The sequence below is a fragment of the Xiphophorus couchianus genome, chromosome 15, assembly GCF_001444195.1.
Source record: "Xiphophorus couchianus chromosome 15, X_couchianus-1.0, whole genome shotgun sequence".
In the NCBI taxonomy this organism is placed as follows: domain Eukaryota; kingdom Metazoa; phylum Chordata; class Actinopteri; order Cyprinodontiformes; family Poeciliidae; genus Xiphophorus; species Xiphophorus couchianus.
Genome location: NC_040242.1, coordinates 11757482 through 11778168, shown reverse-complemented (window position 1 = coordinate 11778168; position 20687 = coordinate 11757482). Strand labels below are relative to the sequence as shown.

The window sequence follows — 20687 nt, the reverse complement described above, 5'->3', positions numbered from 1 at the left end:
CCAGCTGGAAGGTCAACATGGATTTTTTGGCGATTTGCTGCGTTGTTTCTGTCCCAAGATGTTCAAGTTCTCCTATCTGACAACTCATTTTCCCGCATGGTTTTGGAAGATATTAGCCAGGCCTGGATGTTTTCCTTGAAAGAAAATGATTGTCTTTCAACTCTACTTCTCGGTCCAGTATGGAGAATAGAGACCATTATCACATATAGAAGTTCTTGCAAGCTCTCTCCCCTTTTTAGCTTCCCATCAATGATAAACATCCTATTTTTTCAGTCTTCTTCCTCATTTTCCACATGTATTAACTGCCCTGACACACTTACAGTACACAATCAGGTTATTGCAGCATTTGTATATGTATTACTTTTGTTTTGCTCTAACATGTTGGTTTATATTTAGTTTATTTGTAGGATGTATGTCACAATAAATGTGGGAAAAAGTGCTAAAATATTTTGTCTTGATCATAATAAAAAAATGAACATTTTTAGAGGTATGTAAACTTCATTATGGCCATTACAAATTGTCATACAAGCGAGGAATCAAAAGCACACTGACGAAATAAAAAATACATCAAGCGAATGAGTTTGATTTCAGCACTTAAATTACAACATAAGTTGGCTCATATGCTATACATCTTTAAAGAAACACAACAGTCACAAAATTGTAACCCTTGACTCCAAATGATGTGAACAAAAACTATTTTGAGGTGAAACAAATATTGAGAATTTCTATCCTATAAACAATTGTTTTATCGCTTTATAAGCTTAAATGGACATTTATAACTTTAAAATAAATCCAAGAATAAATACAGGAAGCTTTTTTTTCAATCACAATCTTTTTCATTTCACTGATAAAAACCGCATTTTAAAAGAAGACCACATTTTTTTTATATATCAAGACCATTTTTCAAACAAGTCAAAAATCACCTTTCAATGTTTATATTAGTTATCTAACAGTTCATTTGGTACTAATTATAAACAACTATAAAATAATAACTTGCTTTACATATATTTCAGTAAACAATTCAATCTAAAATTGATGACTTATATGCCACAGTTTGGCTTATTGTCTCCTTAACATGTAAATGTGACTAAAAATAAAGATAAAATGATTAAAAAATAAATAAATGTGTTGGTTGTACAGTGGTGCAGTGGGTAGAATAGTTGCCATGTAGCGAGAAGGTCCTGGGTTGGAGTTCCAGCCAACCTGGAGTTTGCATGTTCTCTCTGTAAATGCGTGGGTTCTCCCCGGGGACTTTGGCTTCTCCTTAAGTGTGAGTGTGCGCATGTGTGGTTGTTTGTCCTGTTTGTCTCTGTGTTGCCCTGCGGTAGACCGACGATCTGTCCAGGGTGTATCCCACTGGAGAGAGGCACCAGCCCCCCTTGCAACCTCTGTGCTACATAATGGACGGATGAACAATAAATGTTCAAGACAGCACACTGGAATTCAGCTTTTCTGTCTTAACAGCCAGTGCTTGTAAAAGTTTCTATCCAGGCTGAGTTTTTTTTAAATTTTTTTTACCACAGCTGCATGATCATTAGAGGCTCCTTAAGCTCCAACATTTTCCCTTTAGGTTAAATGTTGGATTAAACCTAAAATCCCAAATATTGTCTAAAACTTGCAAAGGTAAGTGGAGACACTTTCTTCAAACGCTCCCTTAGAGACCTTTCCTGGAGAAAGAGTAGAGAAAGGACACACGTCGTTATATCTGATTCATGTTACAGCTGATTCATGTAATGTTTTTTTTTTTTTTTCTTTAAGTGAAGAAAACATTACAATAGTATAAAAAAAAATAGGAAGAAAATTTGTTAGCCAATCTCACAGCAATAAAACGGTCAGTTCCTGGGGTGAACTTGTACTGCATAGAAGTCGAGATCTGGCTAGCCGGGGCGAGCACATGGAGGTGAAGGTGTTTTACTGAGATGAAGGGAGGCTGATGGAACCCCAACCTGAAGAACAAACACACATCAGTGCCAAGCTCAGTTTCTTTTTGCCGCAGTCTCACAATATGGGAGTGAAGTTACAGATTAAACAGAGTTGCAACAAGTTTTTCTTCACTTCTAATGTCTTGTATTTTAGCTGATTTAGAATTTCAGTTTTCAGTTTCAATTTTCATTTTAAAACACAAATAAAAACACTTCCAATTGAGTTTATGCTCAAAGTATTTGATTAATCCTTAATGACAACTGCTTCCAATAACTGGCGAACAAAAAATATGCTAATTTCTGTCTGAAGTCTGCAAAAACAAGAAAAAGCAAAAACGAAAGTTAAAAAAGAAAGTTAGGAAGGATTACAGAGTAAAAGACAGCAGGCCTCATGGAAAGAAGAAAGGAAAAAAGGCCAAAAAAGAGAATCAAGAAGGAAGGGAGAAAAGAAGGATGGAAGGAAACAGAGATGGAAGATTGGAAGGATACAAAAAAGAAAGAAACAGAAAGAAAGAAAAGACAACTTGATAGAAAGTCTGTAAAGTAATTTTATTCCCACCAATCCAGGGCTGAAATATATGTATATATTTCAAAGTCAGTACTTTCCTGACATTTCCAAAGTTTTTAGGCTGTTTAAAGTAATTTTATGGTTAAATGAATTGCCTTACTATGGCCATTTTGTGCTTAAAATGACCTACTTTAGATCATTTTGGTTGTCTGTCAGTTTATTTTCTCCTTTATTTCATATATTGCTCTACTGTCACAATCTGTGCAACCATTTCCACCTGTCTCTTTGTGGACATTTTCTGGTCACCCTGCATGTTGTGTTTGACATGTTTTGTTTAATTTATGTTGTTTTGTTTTATAAACTTGACCCGTTTTACACTTTAAACATCTTATATTTCTATTTTATTCCCCTCATGTAAAAACTCTAGAAAAAAAACAGACAGAAGAAAGGCCAGAGGAAGTTTGCTGGCCACAAGTGAGAAATAAACACACTTGTTAGATTTCTCACCCACCTTACATTCTCCATATCAGTGATCCCCTGGTCCAGGAGGACTTCTTTCCCAAATTTGGCCATCCTTTCAACTGTTAAACACATGGTTTGTTATTGCTGGCCGCTATGAGCAGCAGATATAAAACTATAATAGTACTAGTGTAAGGAGATGGTGTCACTGACCGAGGTCAATGTGGGTTCTGTTCAGTGATTTGCAGCTGACAATGTGGTCTCTAGGAATAACCAGGTAGTGATGAGGAGCAACAGGATCAATATCTCTGAAGCAAACAAACTCTTTGTCCTGCAGAAGAGTGAAATTATTTCATTTAAGGTCATGATGCCTTAAATGAGATGTTGATCTGGGTTCGTTTTACTTCCTGGATGATTCAGAGCCGTGCTGTTGAGTATTTTTTAAATGGATTTAGAGATTGTCACTCCTGGAATGGTTGCCCATTCCTTCCTGCTTTCTCCATTTGAGGATAGTGAAACTTCCGAAAGCATTTAACATTTAGTATGTAAAAACTTGGAAATAAATTCAGGAACTATATTTTGTTTAAGCGACAAAAACGTTTGCTCTTTGAGATCTGTCAATACGTCAGAGAAGTTCTAGTCACTTTTTTCGTTTTACTTTTAAATATTCAAAACACATAAATAATACCCACCCAAAGATAACTCACATTCAGACGTGATATCCATTTAAAAATTCTGAAATGTATAAATCAATTCAAATTCAAAAATACTTTATTGATTCCAAAGGGAAATTAAATATTGTTGTAACTCATATTAATTCAAATTCTTCAAAGAGTTATTGTAGATAGATCAATAAAAATCCTGGACGGGATTATTTTTTATTACTTGTCACGTTCTGTGACAACGGAACGTGACAAGAGTTTCAAATGATAAATCTGAAACTCTGACCTAAGAGTTTCTCCTCTTTAAACCCAACAAAAACTCCTTACCTGCTTAAGAACAGTCGTTTCTTCGTCTCTATTGTGCGCAAAATGGCAGAAAATACACGATTCATCAAACTCTCTAGAAGTCTTTCCTTCCATCTTCCTTCCCGGTTCGAGTTACCGTTCAACATATTTGTTTTTGTTCCGCATTACATGTCTACCAAAGATCGTCAATTTTTGCGAGGGGACATCACTCGGTAGTTTTCCTTAAAGGTAAATGGCGATGAAGTTAGGTTAAATTTATTTAGAAAGACCTTAAGAGTAAAACAAAAGTACAATTTAGTTAACGTATTCAATCTGCCAATCTCCTGAATCCCCCGAACACCTTCAAACCTCCTTTTAAAGCTAAACTGAGCTAAAAACTGTCTGTAATCTACAGAGTGACGCATCTTTTCTGAAAACGGTCTGTGTTGAGATGACGTTCTACAGCACGTGTCAAACTCAAGGCCAGGGGCCAAATCCCTCCAGACTATAGAGGGAAATAAATCTAACTTTCAAGAGAACAGTTTTTTTTGTAAATTCTTTTGGCTCTAGTGGCTTTTATTTGGTAGTTAATTGTCAGGGACGTGAGTAATTAGAGAAGGGGAAGACATGCGGCAAAAATTGCCAGACCGGGAATCGAACCTACGACAGCCATGTCGAGGACTAAGGCCTCCATATGTGGGTTCAACTCTAATAAACTGAAATCATGAGCAGCTCATCTTTATTTTTGTGTTATACGTTTAACATTTATTTAAATTTAAATGTGGTGGCAATAACAACAATAAATAGCTTCTTAGAGACATCACAGAGCGCAGCAGTTTTGGATTCACAAGAAATGATACTTGGAGAGCATTCACAGTTACAACACCAACCAGCTTAAAGTAATATCGCTCAATTTTAACATGAAGCATTTTTCTGGCATTAGTGAACAGAGTATGGCAGGTAGTGGTGTTGTATTCATGCACTACAAGCCTGAATCAGATACAAAAAGAGGCTTCATTTCTGTGTTAGCAGATTTGATTGTGTAGTTAGTGCCACATCAGAGTGCAATAACAGTTTATCCCTTTTTCCATCAACGCTTAGCTAATGTAGAGAGTGAGGCGTGGTTGGACTTCCCTTCTCTGGTTAAAGATTCAACTAGATTTTGTAACAATTTAACAGTAATATTAAAGTAACGCTCATTACCAGGGGCCACAAAGGCAGCATTGCCTGCATCCTGTAGTGCAAAGTGGCAGCATGTTAAATTGGCTCAACAACAATAACCAAGTAAAAAAAAACAAACAAACAAAAAAATTCTAACATAAAATTACTCAAGAACAGAAATAAACTATTGTAAAAAAAAAATACTAAAAAAGGAGCAGTTTTCTCATAAAAAAAATAATATAAAAATAAAATGCAAAAATATTCTTATAAAATACAAGGTCAGGAACAAAACATTAAATTTGGTCATTGCAAACTTGTTTCTGGCTGTAAGAGTTTTTTTTGGATCACATTTCTTCATTTGGGAAGTGAACTGTATCTCACTCTTGCCATTTCAGATTCACCACAAGAGAAAAAGTTATCACCAAAGGAGAAGCGAATGCTTCAGATGGAGACAATTTAGCTATTTGATGTTGAATGGGTTAAAATGAACCCTGGCAATTGTCACTTTCCTTCAAGTTTTGAGTAAACTGCAGCAATAACAACAAAAAAAGATTATCATTCCAAATTTCTTCAGTACACAAATATGTACATTGTCAAACATACAAATATTGTCAACACTGTTATAATTTCTGTAAGGATAACCCCAGAGCATTCCGAGGCTTCCTATTCCTTTACATGGACCTACATCTGGTGTTGTTCTGAATAATGTGAACATTAATGTGAGCACTTTGGCCTCTTTAGGTCTTAGCCACACAGTCAAAGAGCAACTTTGACTGCAAGGCTTTGACTGCAAGGCAGCCTTCACACTGAGGAAGCTGGAGCCTCTGTTCTATTTGTAAGGCAGCAAATGAGCTCAGGGCATTTTTTTTTTCGCACCTCCACTTGTAAAAGCAACTGGATGTAAACTCGTGACGAGGCTCCCTGCAGAACACAGACGCCTTTGCCGCTTGTGTCTGTCTCACATGACACTCAGTCTCATTCATGAGTGGCTCCAAGTGATGCATAACAGACTTGGGAGTGTTTTTCTAATGGCTCAAGATGTGTAGATTTGTCAGGAGCTTGAGCAGATGAGGCTACTCAAAGGTCCACACCTCCAGACTGTGGATGTTGAAGTCCTGCTGGGTGGAAAGTGGCTGATTGTTGAAGGTGGCACACTTGGTGGTGGTGCCTCGGTACAACTCCCCGTCCAGCCAGAGACCCAGATGGCCGCTACAGTAGAGAGGACAAAAAAAAGTCAGGGAGCAGCAAAAATACACTTTTCTGTTCAACAGCCAAGTGTCAGCAAAGGGAATAATGTGGTTGCTGTACACACCCTCCTCCGCCCATCTGCAGAGAGTCAGTGTTGCCTTTCACAAAGTAAGAATTCTCCCCCGTCCAGCGGTACACCTGAAATTATGCCAAATTATGTCAGAATTAATATACTCTAAAGTGAGTGCAGATTTTTGGGATGTGTTTATGGAGCTAGTTAAGCACAAACCTTAATTTCAGGACAGAAGCTATACAGGAATGTCTCTCCAGTGCCATAGAAATGTTCACTGACTCTGAAGGGGTGAGTTGAAAAAGCTCCAAATATCTGTAACAAAACATAAAAATTAAAAAAAATTACCTTTCTGATAGAAATATCCACAAATGACATGACCTGGAGTTTGTGAAGTCTATATATCTTTCACCACTATGAGGCGCCAAAGCTAAACAGTTTTATCTTGTGCAATATGTCTGTCATTTACTTGCTCATCCATATCTTTGACAACCAGCAGCACGGGACTGTCCACATCTAACAAGTTCCTGTACAAAGTCTTCAGACTGGTGCCATGTTTCTCAGTGCTGTAGACCAGCCTCCATAGATAACCCTGCACGCGGGCTGGCAGGCGACAGGCAAGCTGAAAGAAACAAAATAATCAACTATTAGACTGTGTATTAAGGAATTAATACTTGCACAAGTATCTAGGGCAGGACTTAATATGTTTATATTTATTTCTAAATCATTTTAAACATAAAACCAAGCTGTTATGCTGTGACCAGAGTGAAATCTATTGTTTAAACATAATTTTTTTTGTCATGTTTGACATGACAAACTAAAATTAAATCTCAATTTTAAAAAAAAAAAGTGAAAGGATTTGGATGGTGGGAAACCTGCTGCATGTCCTACACAACTTACCTTCTCAATGTGTGTATCTTGAAGCAGATCACTGCTATCAATAAGCATGGGCAAAGCGTCAACCGTAGAGTCTCTGTCACAGCTGCTAAAGCTCTGCCTGCGTTTGGCTTCGTCAATGGTGATGATCTAGAATATGCAGCAGTAAAAAAGACAAAAGTAAAGGGATTAAAAAACACACGTACACACACACACACACACACAAACTGGGGTGATGGTAGCACAAAATCGTCACCTCCCAGCTGCAAGACGCAGGGTCACTGAAGAAGTTGTCGATCATGTCCAGCTCGTCTTTCTCCACCACAACAAAGCCCTGCTCACGGGCTTCCTTCCCGTACACATCAGGAGACCACTGGACGAAAAAGGAGTAGAGACTGTCCACCCTGAAACACACACACACACACAGACACACACAACACACCTTTCAACAGACTGTCCTCGAGAAGAAAAAAAAAAAACATGACCATTTCTTTATTTTGACGTTGTCATGTCTGATGGTTTTTTGAGGGGGTTAACATCACCTCTCCTGAGGAACAGCAAACCAGTATTCTGGCTGCCTCTCCTGGACCCTGACAGAGGGCGCGGGACTGGAGGTCACGCCGGTGGCGAAGGACTTCCTCATTGGCTTCCCAACCTTGAAGCACAGGAACATGGGTGGATTTTTGCTCTTCTCCTCCGATGGTAAAAGCAGGTCTGCCAAGCAAGACAAAAAAAGAAGAAGAAAAATAAATAAATGAAAACTTCTTAATGAGACAGTTTTATTCTAACTTTTCACAGTTCACCGACACTGAATGTTTGAGGTGTAATATATTCAGCATATAAATACCATTAATAACCAACACTCTGATGTACCTTCTATTGGAACCTGCATCCTCTTCAGCAGCCATGACCTCATCTCAGATTCCTGGTTCTTCTTTTGTCTCACCTCCTCACTGACTCTGTCGCCCTCTGCTAGTCTGTCCGGGCTTCTTCTCTCTACCTCTGAAGCCTCCTGCAGGCTCAGCTTCCTGGGTGTTTTATCTTCTACTCTATTTAGCAGCTCTTCGGCGCCTTCAGGGTGCGTATCTTTGGTTTCAGCTACCTGCTGGCTCAAGGGTTTAATCTGCAAGCTACCCTGTTTCTCGGTCTCTAAGGCAGATAAGACTGACACTCCGTCCTCTATGGAGCTGTTCTGAGCAACACCTTCGTCCTCTTCGTCATCCAGCCTCCCTTTAGCTCGACTGAGAGGTGAATAGTCTTGGGGCTCCTGCAGGTTGAGACAATTTGGTCCTACATGTTGATAATTGTCTCTGCAGTGTGTTGTCAAGGAGCTCCCCTGTGTCTCCTCAGCGTTCCAGTTGATAGTAGGCTCCAGATCGGTAAATCCCTCATCCGATGGAGACTTTTCTGTCTGCTCCCCCTCTGTACTCACTGGAAATAGGGAATATGTTAAAACAAAGCCCTATACAACTACGGGCCCCTCCGTTTAATATGTGCAAACACCCTTCAAATAAAATTACCACTGACTGCAAGAAAATCCAACCTTTAGTTTGAGCACACTTATTCAATAAAGATCCCATGGCAAGATTAGGAAATTTTCTATATGCAAATAAATTATTTGGGAGGAAGGACACAACTTTTCTTGCCCTTACATCACTAAATTGAATCTGACGAGTTTACTGAACTCTACTAAAACCATGTTCTATGGTCAGATGCGACTGAGCTATAATGTTTTCCAAGGAACAATGAGGCACACTAAAAACAAACAAAAAAACTATAGACCAAGGAAACAGACATCAATGACGTAAATTTAGAAAACAGAATACCTTTCTTTTAATAACGTACACAAGAGAAACCATTACTTAAGATCTACTGAATTAGATATTAAATCTGACCGATTTGTTTATTTTTATTAAAATATCTCATACTTACTTTATTGTTGATCAGAAAAACATAAAAGCCACAAAAAAAACATCTTTTACTTTTAAAGGTTTTGAGTCCTCTGAGCATATCTGACCAGTTGATTTTTGGCATAATACTAATGCTATGGGGGTGTATGGACTGGAAAAATCCATATCTGATGACGTCTTACCAGTTTCAGAAAGGGTAGACTCAATGTCATCCAAAAATATGGGTTGTTTCGGAACCAGAGCCTCGTAACGACTAAAGGGGTTCAGCTCCCGCTCCGATGGCAGCTGCTCCCACTCACCAGGCCTGTAGACAGGACACAGATCCTGGGGTAGGTCTCTGTGAGGACACAGGACATCACATAGACGGGAAACAGGATGGAAGGAGGGGAGGGGAAAAAAAGTACAGGGGAAAAAAAACAAAAAACAAGGAACATGACCAACTTAAATTAAAAACTGCACCCAACTGAATAACAAATGTGATGTGAGGTAACAAAAATCTCAAACAAAAGACACATTTTTAACAAACAAAAACGCTCACAATAGGATGGATGGGAAATGAATTGGAAATGTAGCATTCTGAAGAGAATGTCAGAAAAAAACAGCTGAGGACAAGAGAAAGCTGAGCTGGACTCAGGATAAGGAAAAAAGGAGTAAAAGTGAAGGCCAGGAAGGATGGCAAGAAAACGGCAGAAATGTGGAGCGTCAGCTCTTACGATGGCAAAGCGTCTTTGAGCTGCATGCGCGACACGTCGTCGTACAGCGCCACGGAGACCACCTCCTCCATGGGGCAGATGAGGCCGTACTCCTCACAGCCGTTCTCGATGACCAAGGGGTCCGACTTGTGAGGGTCGAACATGATGTTGTTGGGCGTTACAATTAACACACCGCCCACAACACCCTAACACAGGGAAAGCAGCAGTCATGACTTTATCTAGTAGAACAACTATTGCATTTAGGGAGCCTTGGAGACAGTTTCTGTACACTTTGCACGAAATACATTAGTGACTACTGCACTTTTATCCCTTAATGTTACTGCCTGACGTGACCTTTCAGTATTGGCATTCTTTTTAGGATAATTTTAAGCATAAACACTAAAGCTCAAATTAATTCATGGTAAATATTTCTGCTGCGGTCTTACTTTAAATATAAACTCTGCAAAAACTATTCATAATGGATGAAAGCAACTTTTAAACTATGATAGGGAATGAAGTCTGAGAGTACAAATATTTTTTCCAAACTAAGCATCCTTGGAAAATGCTTAGACCAAATTCCACACTAAAATTTCCTGCTTAGCATATCTGCCTCAGGGTTTTTCTTTCATCCAAAAAAAAAGACAAAATGAAAATTTACACATTTAATTATCACTTATGTAAAGCATACATTAAGGTAAGGTATACACAGTAGCTTGAGCAAAAGAAGACAAATCATTTATCAACATCTAAGGACATTAATTAAATGCATGAAAAACAATAGAATAATAACTTTCTACATTTCAGAAGTAGTCTTTCAAGATTTAATCTAAATTCTTTTAATTATATATACTTTTTTATTCTTTTTGTGGGCTCTAGTGTCCCTTATTTTTTGAAAGTAGGCTGACAGGAAAGGGGGAAAAGAGGGAGGAAGACATGCGGCAAATGTCGCCGGGTCCGGGAGTCGAACCTGCGACGGCTGCGTTTTAATCTACATTTTAAACAGACATCAGCAAAGCATCCAAGCTTCTCACCATGCCATCAGTGAAGTACTTGCAGCTCATTTTAATGAATTTAACCGTTGCCGGGCTCTCATCCTCAGAATTTGGCGAGAACTCCCGACGGATGGACTTCGCTGACCGGCAGCTTTGAGTGCAATCCTGGAACAAGTTTAAGGACAAATCCAATAGTATGTGCACAACTTAAGTGTTAAGATTTGATACTCATAAATGCCACAGCACACTGTTAAGGTATTTTAAGGTCAAATAGCCTTACAGCAACATCCCAGACTGATTTTGACTCACTTGTAAGGGCTTGTCAGAAACACAGTTAGTGAAAGAGGCATCAGAAGCCGCCGGCGACTTCGGGTCTGTTTCTGTTTGACTCACGTCGGGAACAAACAGTTTCTGTAATGACAGTGGACGGCTAATAAATAGTCTGCTAATCTATAATGACGATGCAAATCAGCCCAAATGGACAGTTTCAGTCCTCTCACCTGGCCAGGGTAGACGCTGCGGGCGAAGAGCTTGTTCAGTTGCACCAGCTTGTTCGGGGTGATGTTGAATTTAAGTGCGATGCTGTTGATAGAATCATCAGGTCCCACCTGTAACCACAGATCAGCCTTTATGTGAAACCTAGCTTCTGCAGACTTTCTAAACACACACACGGCTTAAAATGATGCAAAATAAATAGATTGGCATCTTGTTTTTCAAATTGTCTAGTGAGTGTTGGGCTACTCACAATGAACTCTACTGTCCCCGGGGGCTTCTTTTTCTCCATTTTTGCCTGATTGTTACTTTTACAGCCATCACCTGAAAGTGGAAGAAGAATCATAGACTCTAGAAAATGTTAAATATTAGAAATCTCTTTTTTGGATTGCAACTATTCCCTACACTGCAGTATTTACGCTTCTTCAACCTTATCACATTTTAAAAACACAAACTTCAAAGTATATTAGTAGGGTTCATGTGAAACATGAAGCATAACTGGAAGGGGAAAATAAAAAGATAAGCTGAAAGAGACAGAGCAAACATGGCGGACAACGTCATGTCACATGAGGATGAAATTGAGCAAATTATTCATACCTTGGTAGATCTAGATCTTAAGTCATCTTTTAATTTTAATAAGTTTCAAGTCTCGTGAGAAAAATCAGCTACATTGAATATGTGATATTAAATAGTCGTGCCACAACAAAATTTAGAACCTGTGATTAACATATGTAAGGCCAAATTACATTTTGTAAATTATGTTAAGACATTTCAAGGCCTTAATTATAGATACACGAATTTAAGATTTTTTCAGGAATGTGTGGTCACACTGTCAAAGTCACAACTCGAATCTCAAGAGAGAATCTGTGGTGCAGTGAAAGGCCTTCACATCCATTGAGTTACTTGTGTTTCAGTACCAGTTATTTTTTTCTCTCCATTATTATTATTCAGCACAGGCTGCAGCAGTTATTGTAAGCAGACACACAATCAGACTCCTGTTGCAGATCATTCCCACAGTCAGCATTTTTCTCTTGCCAGGATGCAGAAGCTTTTAGTGCACAATTGACTGAAACACAGTGCATGACTAAGACTGCTGTAACTTTTGCTGCATGTGCCTGAACAGCCACTCCTCTGACCTCTGCACTTCACCAAGTCTGCACAGAGCCGACACTGTAATACCACAACGTAAATTCAGCCTGTGTGCATAAGCTTACCCCATCATGATATACTATATTTAGAGAGAATAAAGATCCTGAAAAAAAAAATTACCCCTACAAATCAAATAAATGTAAAAATATATTTCAAATATTTTAACATCAAAATTAAATTTAGCTATAGTGCATGTTCAGGCAAGAAAGATACAAAAATGAGATGTTTGTTCGGATTAGTTGAACAGCATCATACTGTAGGACTGCTTTGTCATCAGTGATACTGGAGAGTTTCACAAAGTGAACGCGATACTTAAGGAGGGAAAGTTTGGTTTATTTTAAAACTGTCTGCCATGGTGATACCTTTATATAATGTATTACTTTTACTGTTCGGTTTATCAATCCAAAGATTTATTTACAAGTATTCACAGCGAATCTCGCTTATTCCAAATAGTGGGTTAAAGACATACTATGTTCATTGTCAAAAAAGTGCAAACAGATTATGAGGAGTTTTAACATTTCTTTCAGGATTAACTAATTAAAAGCAAATCTTACTGCATGCAGGCTTTGTGAACATGGTGCCCTGACTGTTCTCACTGACTCTTAAACAAACCAGGAAAATGATTATGCAACTTCCCATTTAAAACTGCTGAGGTTGCTACAATGCAAATAATTCCCTATTTTGTGGGGCTTCTGCATCTCTCTGAGAGAACAGGAAACATTTTAAACAAAAGAGGAATGTTTGTAATGCTCAGTCATTGTGAACAGCTAACTCTGCAGAATAAGTTGTTTCTAAACAGAAACACCAATGATTAGATGTCTGCAGTGGCTAAATATATCGTATTACATGTAATTATCAGAAGCAGGTTTCTTTATTATGCTCAAAACAAGAAATACATGAGAGTAGGCCAACATATACATTAGCCAACGAATTCTAACCTAGATAGATTTACCTTACTTCTGTTCAAACCTAGTAAGTGAAATTTGACAGTAAATTTCACCTACTAGGTGAAATTTACTATGTATGCTATGTATGCTTTTCACTGATATCATTGAAGAAGAATCAGCTCTCTCTTGCCACGCCTCACCCAGACCTGCAGGTGGTTTATCCGTTACTCTGTTCAGATCCGTCTTCTTGTTGGGATCCATGTCACAGGAGGACATGATTGCCGGACTCGGCTCATTCTGGCTCTTTTCTGGTTGGGTTGGCTTCAGCTGCTTTCGCCTTTTCAGCCTGATGAGCCAAAAAAAAAAAAGGAAAAGGAAAAAGACTTTTAAAAAAATGTTTTTTTTTTACAGATGTTGCACTTTTTAATAGGAAACCATAATCTAGATCTTTTTTTAAAAACAAAGTGCATTTGCGATAAACAGTAGATGGAGTGAGTTTTGAGGCCGCCTGTCATATACAGTTTTTTGCAGTGTCAGCCACATCATCTTCTCAGACTCCTCTTACTCCCTATTTAATCATTGATGGGCAGCAAATGATGGGGGTACATTAAGGAAGCCTACTACTGTGAAGTACACTGGTAGATAGGGTTAGTGGTGAGCCGCAAGTTATGTACAGTGCCTTGCAAGTGTATCTGCACCCTTTGAAGAGCATAAATGTTAGTTGTGCAAAAATCTGGCTTTGATGTTTCAACATGAAACTGATGGTTGAAAGAAAACCAGAAGAAGTTTGCAGATAGCCGCAAGCTATGAATGCAAACATGTCTTTCTCAACTCCATGGTGGTGAAAATCCAACTCTGAACGTCTCTACAGTGAAACATGGTGGTGGCAAGATCATGCTCTGAGATCCTTTTCTTCAACTGGGAAAGAGAAGAATGGGAAGAGGAACTGAGCTGAACACTTAATGAAAAGCTGCTAGACGCTGTAAAAGACTTGAGACCGAGATGGAAATTCACCTCAAAGCAAGACGAGTTTAGATCAATGTGCCTTCATGAATCAGAATGGCCTAGTCAAAGATTCACTCTAGACTGAAATTGATGTTTAGAGATGTTCTCCTTTCGATGTGAATGATCTTGAGCTGTTGTGTAAATGTGAATGGTCTCGAGATGTGTGAAGCTGGTGGACACACACCCAAAACATCTGGAACCCAGTTTAGGGGGAGGTGAATAAAAATGAACGCATTGCTTCTTTATTTTTATTTATCAAACAATTTGTAAAGCAGGCCTCTTTTTTTTTCTCCACCTCACAGTTATGCCCCACTTTGTGTTGACTGATCACATTAAATTAAATTGAAGCTTGTGGTTGGAATGCAACAGAAATGTGAAAAACTTCAATTGGTGTGGATACTTTTGCCAAAGCACTACATGCTCTATAAGAAGATATCTCAAGAAAAGATAAGCCTACTTATTGGAGGAACTGAGGTAATTTCCAGCACAGCCCCAGGTGAAGAGCAAATAAAGGAACACCACAACAACGGGATCTTAAGTATTGAAGTGCTTTAATGGGATGGATGAGATTGGGTCGATAAGGCTACAGGCAAAGGGAACTAAGGTCTCTCCTCTTTGCAGTCTTAGACACAGCATGAATCTCCAGAAACCTATCAGTAGCAGCATCTGTTTCGCTCAGGGGCATTTCTCATATTCCACAGATCAAAAGGATTCCTTTCATTTCCAAACTCTGTTTTTCTTCTTTTAAGTGTAGCATTCTGTTGTACTGTTCTGCTGGTACTGTTCAACAAACAGTGGTACTGTTCTACAAACAACTGTTCCACAACAGAGTCTGGGTAGGAACAGATTCGAAAGCCCTGAGATTAAGCAAAGTGTTGCTTGTTGAATCAACCAAAAATGTAACTTAATCTTTTGGTTGGTGACCACAGTTAGTTCATACAACTTAAAATTCAGATATAATTCCAGTTCTGTACAAAATCTGAACAAAACCTTCTCGTTTGAAAAAAAAAAAAAAAAAAATGCGAGTGAGCACAATACTTCCAGGAGCCACTAAGTGGAGGTTAACATCAAATCTTATTCCATGTCCTTCTATCTCCCTGTCTCACTGTTCCTGACTAAAAGTGTGATGTTTTAATATTAATTTCAGAATACAAAATACAGAAAAATACTGAATTACAATACAAATGACATAGAAACATACAACCAAAAGTCTAATTAATAAACTATATCATACGATAAATCCTAGTACATTAATCTACAGAAAGACTTTGACATTAGTTTATTGTAGAAGGACTTTAACACGCCCACTTTTAGAGCAGCAATCAAGTAAGAGTCATTTATCCTCAGCTCAGAACATGTAGGATCTCTTTAGGACACTTACACGTTAAGATTAACTCTGACTGACATGAGTTTCATTGCTTATTAGAACAACAATATATTTCATTCACAACTTTGTTTTAACTTTGCTGCACTGAATTGATGATTATGCACCATTTAAAGAAATCATGCATGACGTTTTAACACGAAAGGCCCCTATGAATAAACAAGTGTTTATCAGACAGTGATCAACTAACTATCAACAAAACCTTATTTTGAGTCATAATAGTGAGAATAACTGGAACAAAGCAGTTCAGTGCCTAATGACTTTTGCTTGGACAACGGAATACTGGGCAGCCGCATGTTGACCTTTGCTCGATATGTCAGGAAGCGAAGTGGCACACACTTCAAATAGGAGGGGATGTGGTTGTTACAGCAGTAGCTGTGTTGGCTGATAAGAACTATTTTTGCTCTGAACATATTGATTCTCTTCCCAAACACACCGCGGGCCACTTGACTCTGCAGCACTCCCTCTGAAGTCGCTAGCGTCCCGTGATAAACAACCCTAAATCCAAAATAGGTTTGGAATGTTGAAACAATAACAAGATTTTAACTTCTGAATTTGAGATTATTATAGACACATAACTGAGGAATAGTCAAAGCCGTTTCAGCTTTTAAAACTCTAATCGGTGTGTTTCCCTTTTGCATTAGCAAGTTCAATCTAAAAGCTCAGGCTAGTAGAGGAAAATAACAGGCAGGTATAAAACATCCCGCTCCACGCACCACCATTTTCTAGCAAAAAAAATTAAAAAAACAAAGTGCAAAGCACAAAATAGCAAGAGGAAAAACAAATTAAACATTGTAGAAGTAACATTAAATATCCAGGAAGACAGTTCAATCTAAAAGCTCAGCTTTGAATCAGTTTGTGATTCAAAGCTGAGCTTTTAATCTGAAAGAAAGCTCTGAATTAAAATCACAAAGTGACTGCTTGATGGTAGCTATAGAAATAGGCATGTTAAACACTTCTGTTTGAGCGAACTCCATTTTACTGCATGTGAGACATCAGACACCTCTGGGTAACTTTATTAGAGGTGATCTGCTGCATGTTGCTTTAGATGTGCTTAGAGCACATACAGGTAGACCTATTCTAATACATACATAGAGTACATAGAGTCAAAATCCCATTAAGAACCAACGCAATGGTGATCCAATAATTAAAATCTAATATTTCCAGCAGAAAAGACATGATTGATGTCTTATTTGAGCCAGATCGTCAGCCCAATCAGAACATGAAACCGGAGCCATAATGTAAGGGAAACAAGCCCATAAGACACAATTGAATCACATACCCACTCTGAAAAAAACCCTAATGCTGTGCTTACCATCCAGCCATTGATTGGGTTTAAATCTACTTTTATTTCCATTTAGGAAGCAACTGAACAAGTTTCTTTATGATTCACTCGTTCCATAGGTGTAAAAGTTGATTTGTGATTATATATGGCGCTCACATCCACTGAAACACAGGATGTACAAACATTCTGTAATACCTGCAGGATGCACGGAAAAAAGCTAACAACCTGGTCCAAGAGGAGTGAATGCTGCAAGTCCATGACTCGATGCAATCTGCTGAATTTCCTTAGACAAAAACATTTTGATCTATAAGGATCAATTAGAATGCATGTATGATTGAATAGAGTTTTTTTGTAAAGTGTCCTGAGACAACATTTGTTGTGAATTGGTTCTATATAAATAAACTGAATGGAATTTGAATAAATAATAACTGGTGACAGGTTTCACAGTAATCTAACGTCTAAATTGCATGCAGCTCGGTGAAGCACCTCACCTTCACAGACGTCACAGACTAAGAGCTGCAATTTGCTGATAGCTTCACAAGTTCTTATCCCTCCATACTCCGTAACTGTGATAAGCCCTTTTCCACTCATTTCCCAATATCATGTTTCAAAACACTGCCAAAATCCAATTTTACAGTCAACAGCTAGTGCCTCTCTGTGTGAAACTCTGACGCACTACTGATTAAATAGAGGCCTTGTAAGGTGGGTGTAGATCAGAGATGAAAATGCACAATTATTCAATGCGCCTCAGTGTTGAACAGAGATGATGAACAGAAATGCCGAAGACTTTCAAACCAATAAATATGTTTCATCAGTACAACCAGAAGGTGCTTTTAATATTTGAGTATAAGCTTGTGTCTGCTACAATAAATTCTAGCACTAGGAGCTAGCGTGCTGGGTTCTCCAAACGAGAGAAATAAAAGAGAGTCACGCAGGTTTAAACCTAGATGAGCTGCATAAGAATGTGGCTGAGAAACTGAAAGTAGCTCAGAAGGATTTAGCTTTTGTTGCAGATGAAGCGAGAAATCTCGGACTCCTTGCTTACTTGTGAATAAGAGAAACTGTTCATTCTGAATGTGCAGATGCCATCAAGCTATTTCTTTCACAATTTGATGCTTTCTGACATTTGATTTTTTGGGGCTAAACAATTCAATCTCCATTTTCTGTTTGACTATAAGGCTGTCTTCATAATATTTGGATTCAGGTTTATACAGATACACCATCTCGGACTGCTGTTGTCTCTAAATGCCTTTTGTATTGATTAGTACTTGCACGTGTTATTTAGATGTTGTGTTGTTATAAATAGACATGTTGTTTCTCAGGACTCTGCTTTTTTTCCTCTCTTTCTGCAGGTGTAGAAAGAATTCTGTTTTTTTCTTGTATTCTCTTCATCCTTTTTTCACTTCTCTTTTCTTCTCTCCCTTTCTCCCTTCTAACTTTTTACCCCATCTCTCTTCCTTTCTATTTTCTATATTTACCATCTCCATTATATTTTAAATAAACCCAAACTTAACTTTCAATAAAGTTTTTTTTATAACGAGTGGAGCATTATATAGAAAGCCAGACTTGTGAAAATAAATAGTTGGGCTTGCAGTATTTGTTTAATAAGTAGCAACTGGGATAAGGTGTTTCAAAAGGTGAAAGCTCTAAATAAACATAAAATATTTTCTATATACAAGGCTTCAACTCAAACTCAGACTCATAACAGACAGGTCAAACAAGTTTTATTCATTGTGTTTACAGACTCGTATGGAAATTATTAACTACCCATTGAAGTTTACTTTGCAAACAGTAAATGTTTGCATTAGCAGAGACCCCAGCTGTAATACAAGCGACTGGAATGACTGAACTACAGTAGTGGGTGGCAATAAATTAAAGTTCTGCAAAATTACTATTAAATTTAGAAAATTCACATTGTATGCTTACCAAAAGTTAGCTCGCTTAAATCTTAAATGAATGTTTTTTTACTTAAAAATATTGAGTAGAAAACGTATGAATCGCTCAATCTCAATTCACCGCACATCTCCATTTTGTACCCTCATGTTGACACTTTGTTCTTTTCTGTGCTATATAAATAAACTTTGACTTGACTTTGCTGCTTTCATTTCATCCTTATAAACAACTAACTGTCTTTAAGACATTTTTATGTGTGTAAGAATCACAGAAGGTTGAAACCTAATTTAATTGCATATTATTTGCTTTACATTGTACCATATTTCCATGATTTGTGGTCATAATCATTGTTTGTGCCAGTTGACTCCAAATATATATGAGAATAAGACCTCAGATCTGAGCAATGTCCAACTGAAACATATATATATAGAAGTTATAAATCCACATTTCCATACAATACACAATGAACAAATTCTATCAAATTATTATAACCATGAGAGGTTTATACTGTCTGTGAATGTAAGGGTTTCTGAAGGCTCTATGGAAGCGTGTGGGCACAGAGAGGCGGCTTAGTTCTCTAATGCCTTGGACCGGCTCCGCACCTCACTGATAGCACCAGCTTGACTACCTCTACCTGGTCATTTGGGCATAAGCTCAAATACAAACATTGGTCCTATACATTGCAAAGCAAGAGACATTTAATATAGACAAACAAACCCAGAGTGTCTTACCTGTCAAAATATCCCTGCTTTCTGTCTCTTTTTTCCATCAGGCTTCAAATCTGCATGCAGTTACAGTAAACTCATCCATACAAACATCCACACACAGCCAAGCTAGATGAGGATCCCACAGTGGTCTCGCACACTTCTTTTTTGTCCTGCAAATGAGAGAAGGAAGGAAATCAGAAAAGCTCTCAGTCTGCCTTCTCAAGCTGCAGCACTCCGTAGGACTGCAAAAACCTAATAACGCATCCAATAAGGCAGCCAGCTTGTGTGGAGGGCGATGAAAGCATCCCATAATGATCTTCGTGTCAGGTTAATTAGCATAAAGGGAGAAAATGCTCCTTTCACAAGCACATCTGCTCCCGATTTCCTACCATAAACACGTGTTTTCATTATGTAATAAGGCTTAATTGTAGGAGTCCGTTTGTCTATTATTAGCACTGAGCACTGGGAATCCAATTGATGTAAACAGCCACACTGAGATACAAGAGAATTATCACGACGCCAAAATTAATGAAACGATTGAAGACATACTTAAAAAAGAGACAGAAGTTGATCCATGTGTAGCTTTCAAGTCTTATATAACAGGTAGATGGTTGACCTTTGAGAAAACGTAATATTTGAAGCTACGTTGTTAAATTTAGCTAAATAGCTTACTTATCATGACCAGTCGTAGCAGCGTCAGCAAACCACAAAACAGCCAGGTCAAAAACGATAATGTCAAAAAAAATCGCCCGAGCAGCCGGCAGATTTAAGCAAACAAAGACGCATCGAACAAGGTCCAGCTTTCTTCCAGCTGACCACACACAGCTGCTGCTAACGCTGCTACAGCGGCTAGCCACTTTGTTTACACACTATAGCAACCTGCTATTGAAGGTAGGAATGGAATTGCGGTTTAAAACCGTTTGCTTACCCTGAGACATCCCTGCTTCTGCAACCTGTCTCAGCAGCGTGCTGTAACGTCTTTGTGCAATGACTCCATCAAGTGCAAAATTGATTTTGAAAACAGGCAGCTGAAGCAGCTCCCACACCAGGCGAGCATCTTCGAAGAGCTACATGAAGCCTCTCCTTCTTTGCAACGCCCTCTGGCGTCGTCAGTGCCAGAAAATAGGGGGAAGATCGTCCCTTTTGTTTAGAATTGCATT

The 20687-nt window shown here is 38.3% G+C and overlaps 2 protein-coding genes across 5 annotated transcripts; both read right to left on the bottom strand.

Moving 5' to 3' along the window:
- Positions 1–278: 278 nt before the first annotated feature.
- LOC114158447 (histidine triad nucleotide-binding protein 3-like) lies at positions 279–4017 on the bottom strand. The gene is made up of 5 exons (XM_028039942.1): positions 3879–4017; positions 3103–3220; positions 2942–3011; positions 1820–1946; positions 279–1667 (listed from the first exon to the last, which is right to left on the bottom strand). Exons 1-5 carry the CDS (start codon positions 3969–3971, stop codon positions 1590–1592), a joined length of 486 nt encoding a protein of 161 aa, XP_027895743.1. The 5' UTR covers positions 3972–4017; the 3' UTR covers positions 279–1589.
- Positions 4018–4558: 541 nt separating this feature from the next.
- ncoa7b (nuclear receptor coactivator 7b) lies at positions 4559–20631 on the bottom strand. Of its 4 annotated transcripts, none has more exons than XM_028040102.1 (17): positions 20456–20631; positions 19552–19697; positions 13454–13599; positions 11471–11541; positions 11226–11333; positions 11035–11136; positions 10765–10890; positions 9755–9939; positions 9224–9378; positions 8005–8562; positions 7674–7845; positions 7388–7535; positions 7156–7281; positions 6725–6877; positions 6475–6570; positions 6310–6383; positions 4559–6206 (listed from the first exon to the last, which is right to left on the bottom strand). In XM_028040102.1, the coding sequence occupies exons 2-17, from the start codon at positions 19587–19589 to the stop codon at positions 6071–6073; spliced, it is 2394 nt and encodes a 797-aa protein (XP_027895903.1). In that variant the 5' UTR covers positions 19590–19697; positions 20456–20631; the 3' UTR covers positions 4559–6070. The 4 variants fall into 4 exon arrangements, with proteins under 4 accessions (XP_027895903.1, XP_027895906.1, XP_027895905.1 ...); XM_028040105.1 differs by having other exon boundaries at positions 9224–9345; XM_028040104.1 differs by having other exon boundaries at positions 13460–13599.
- Positions 20632–20687: the final 56 nt, after the last annotated feature.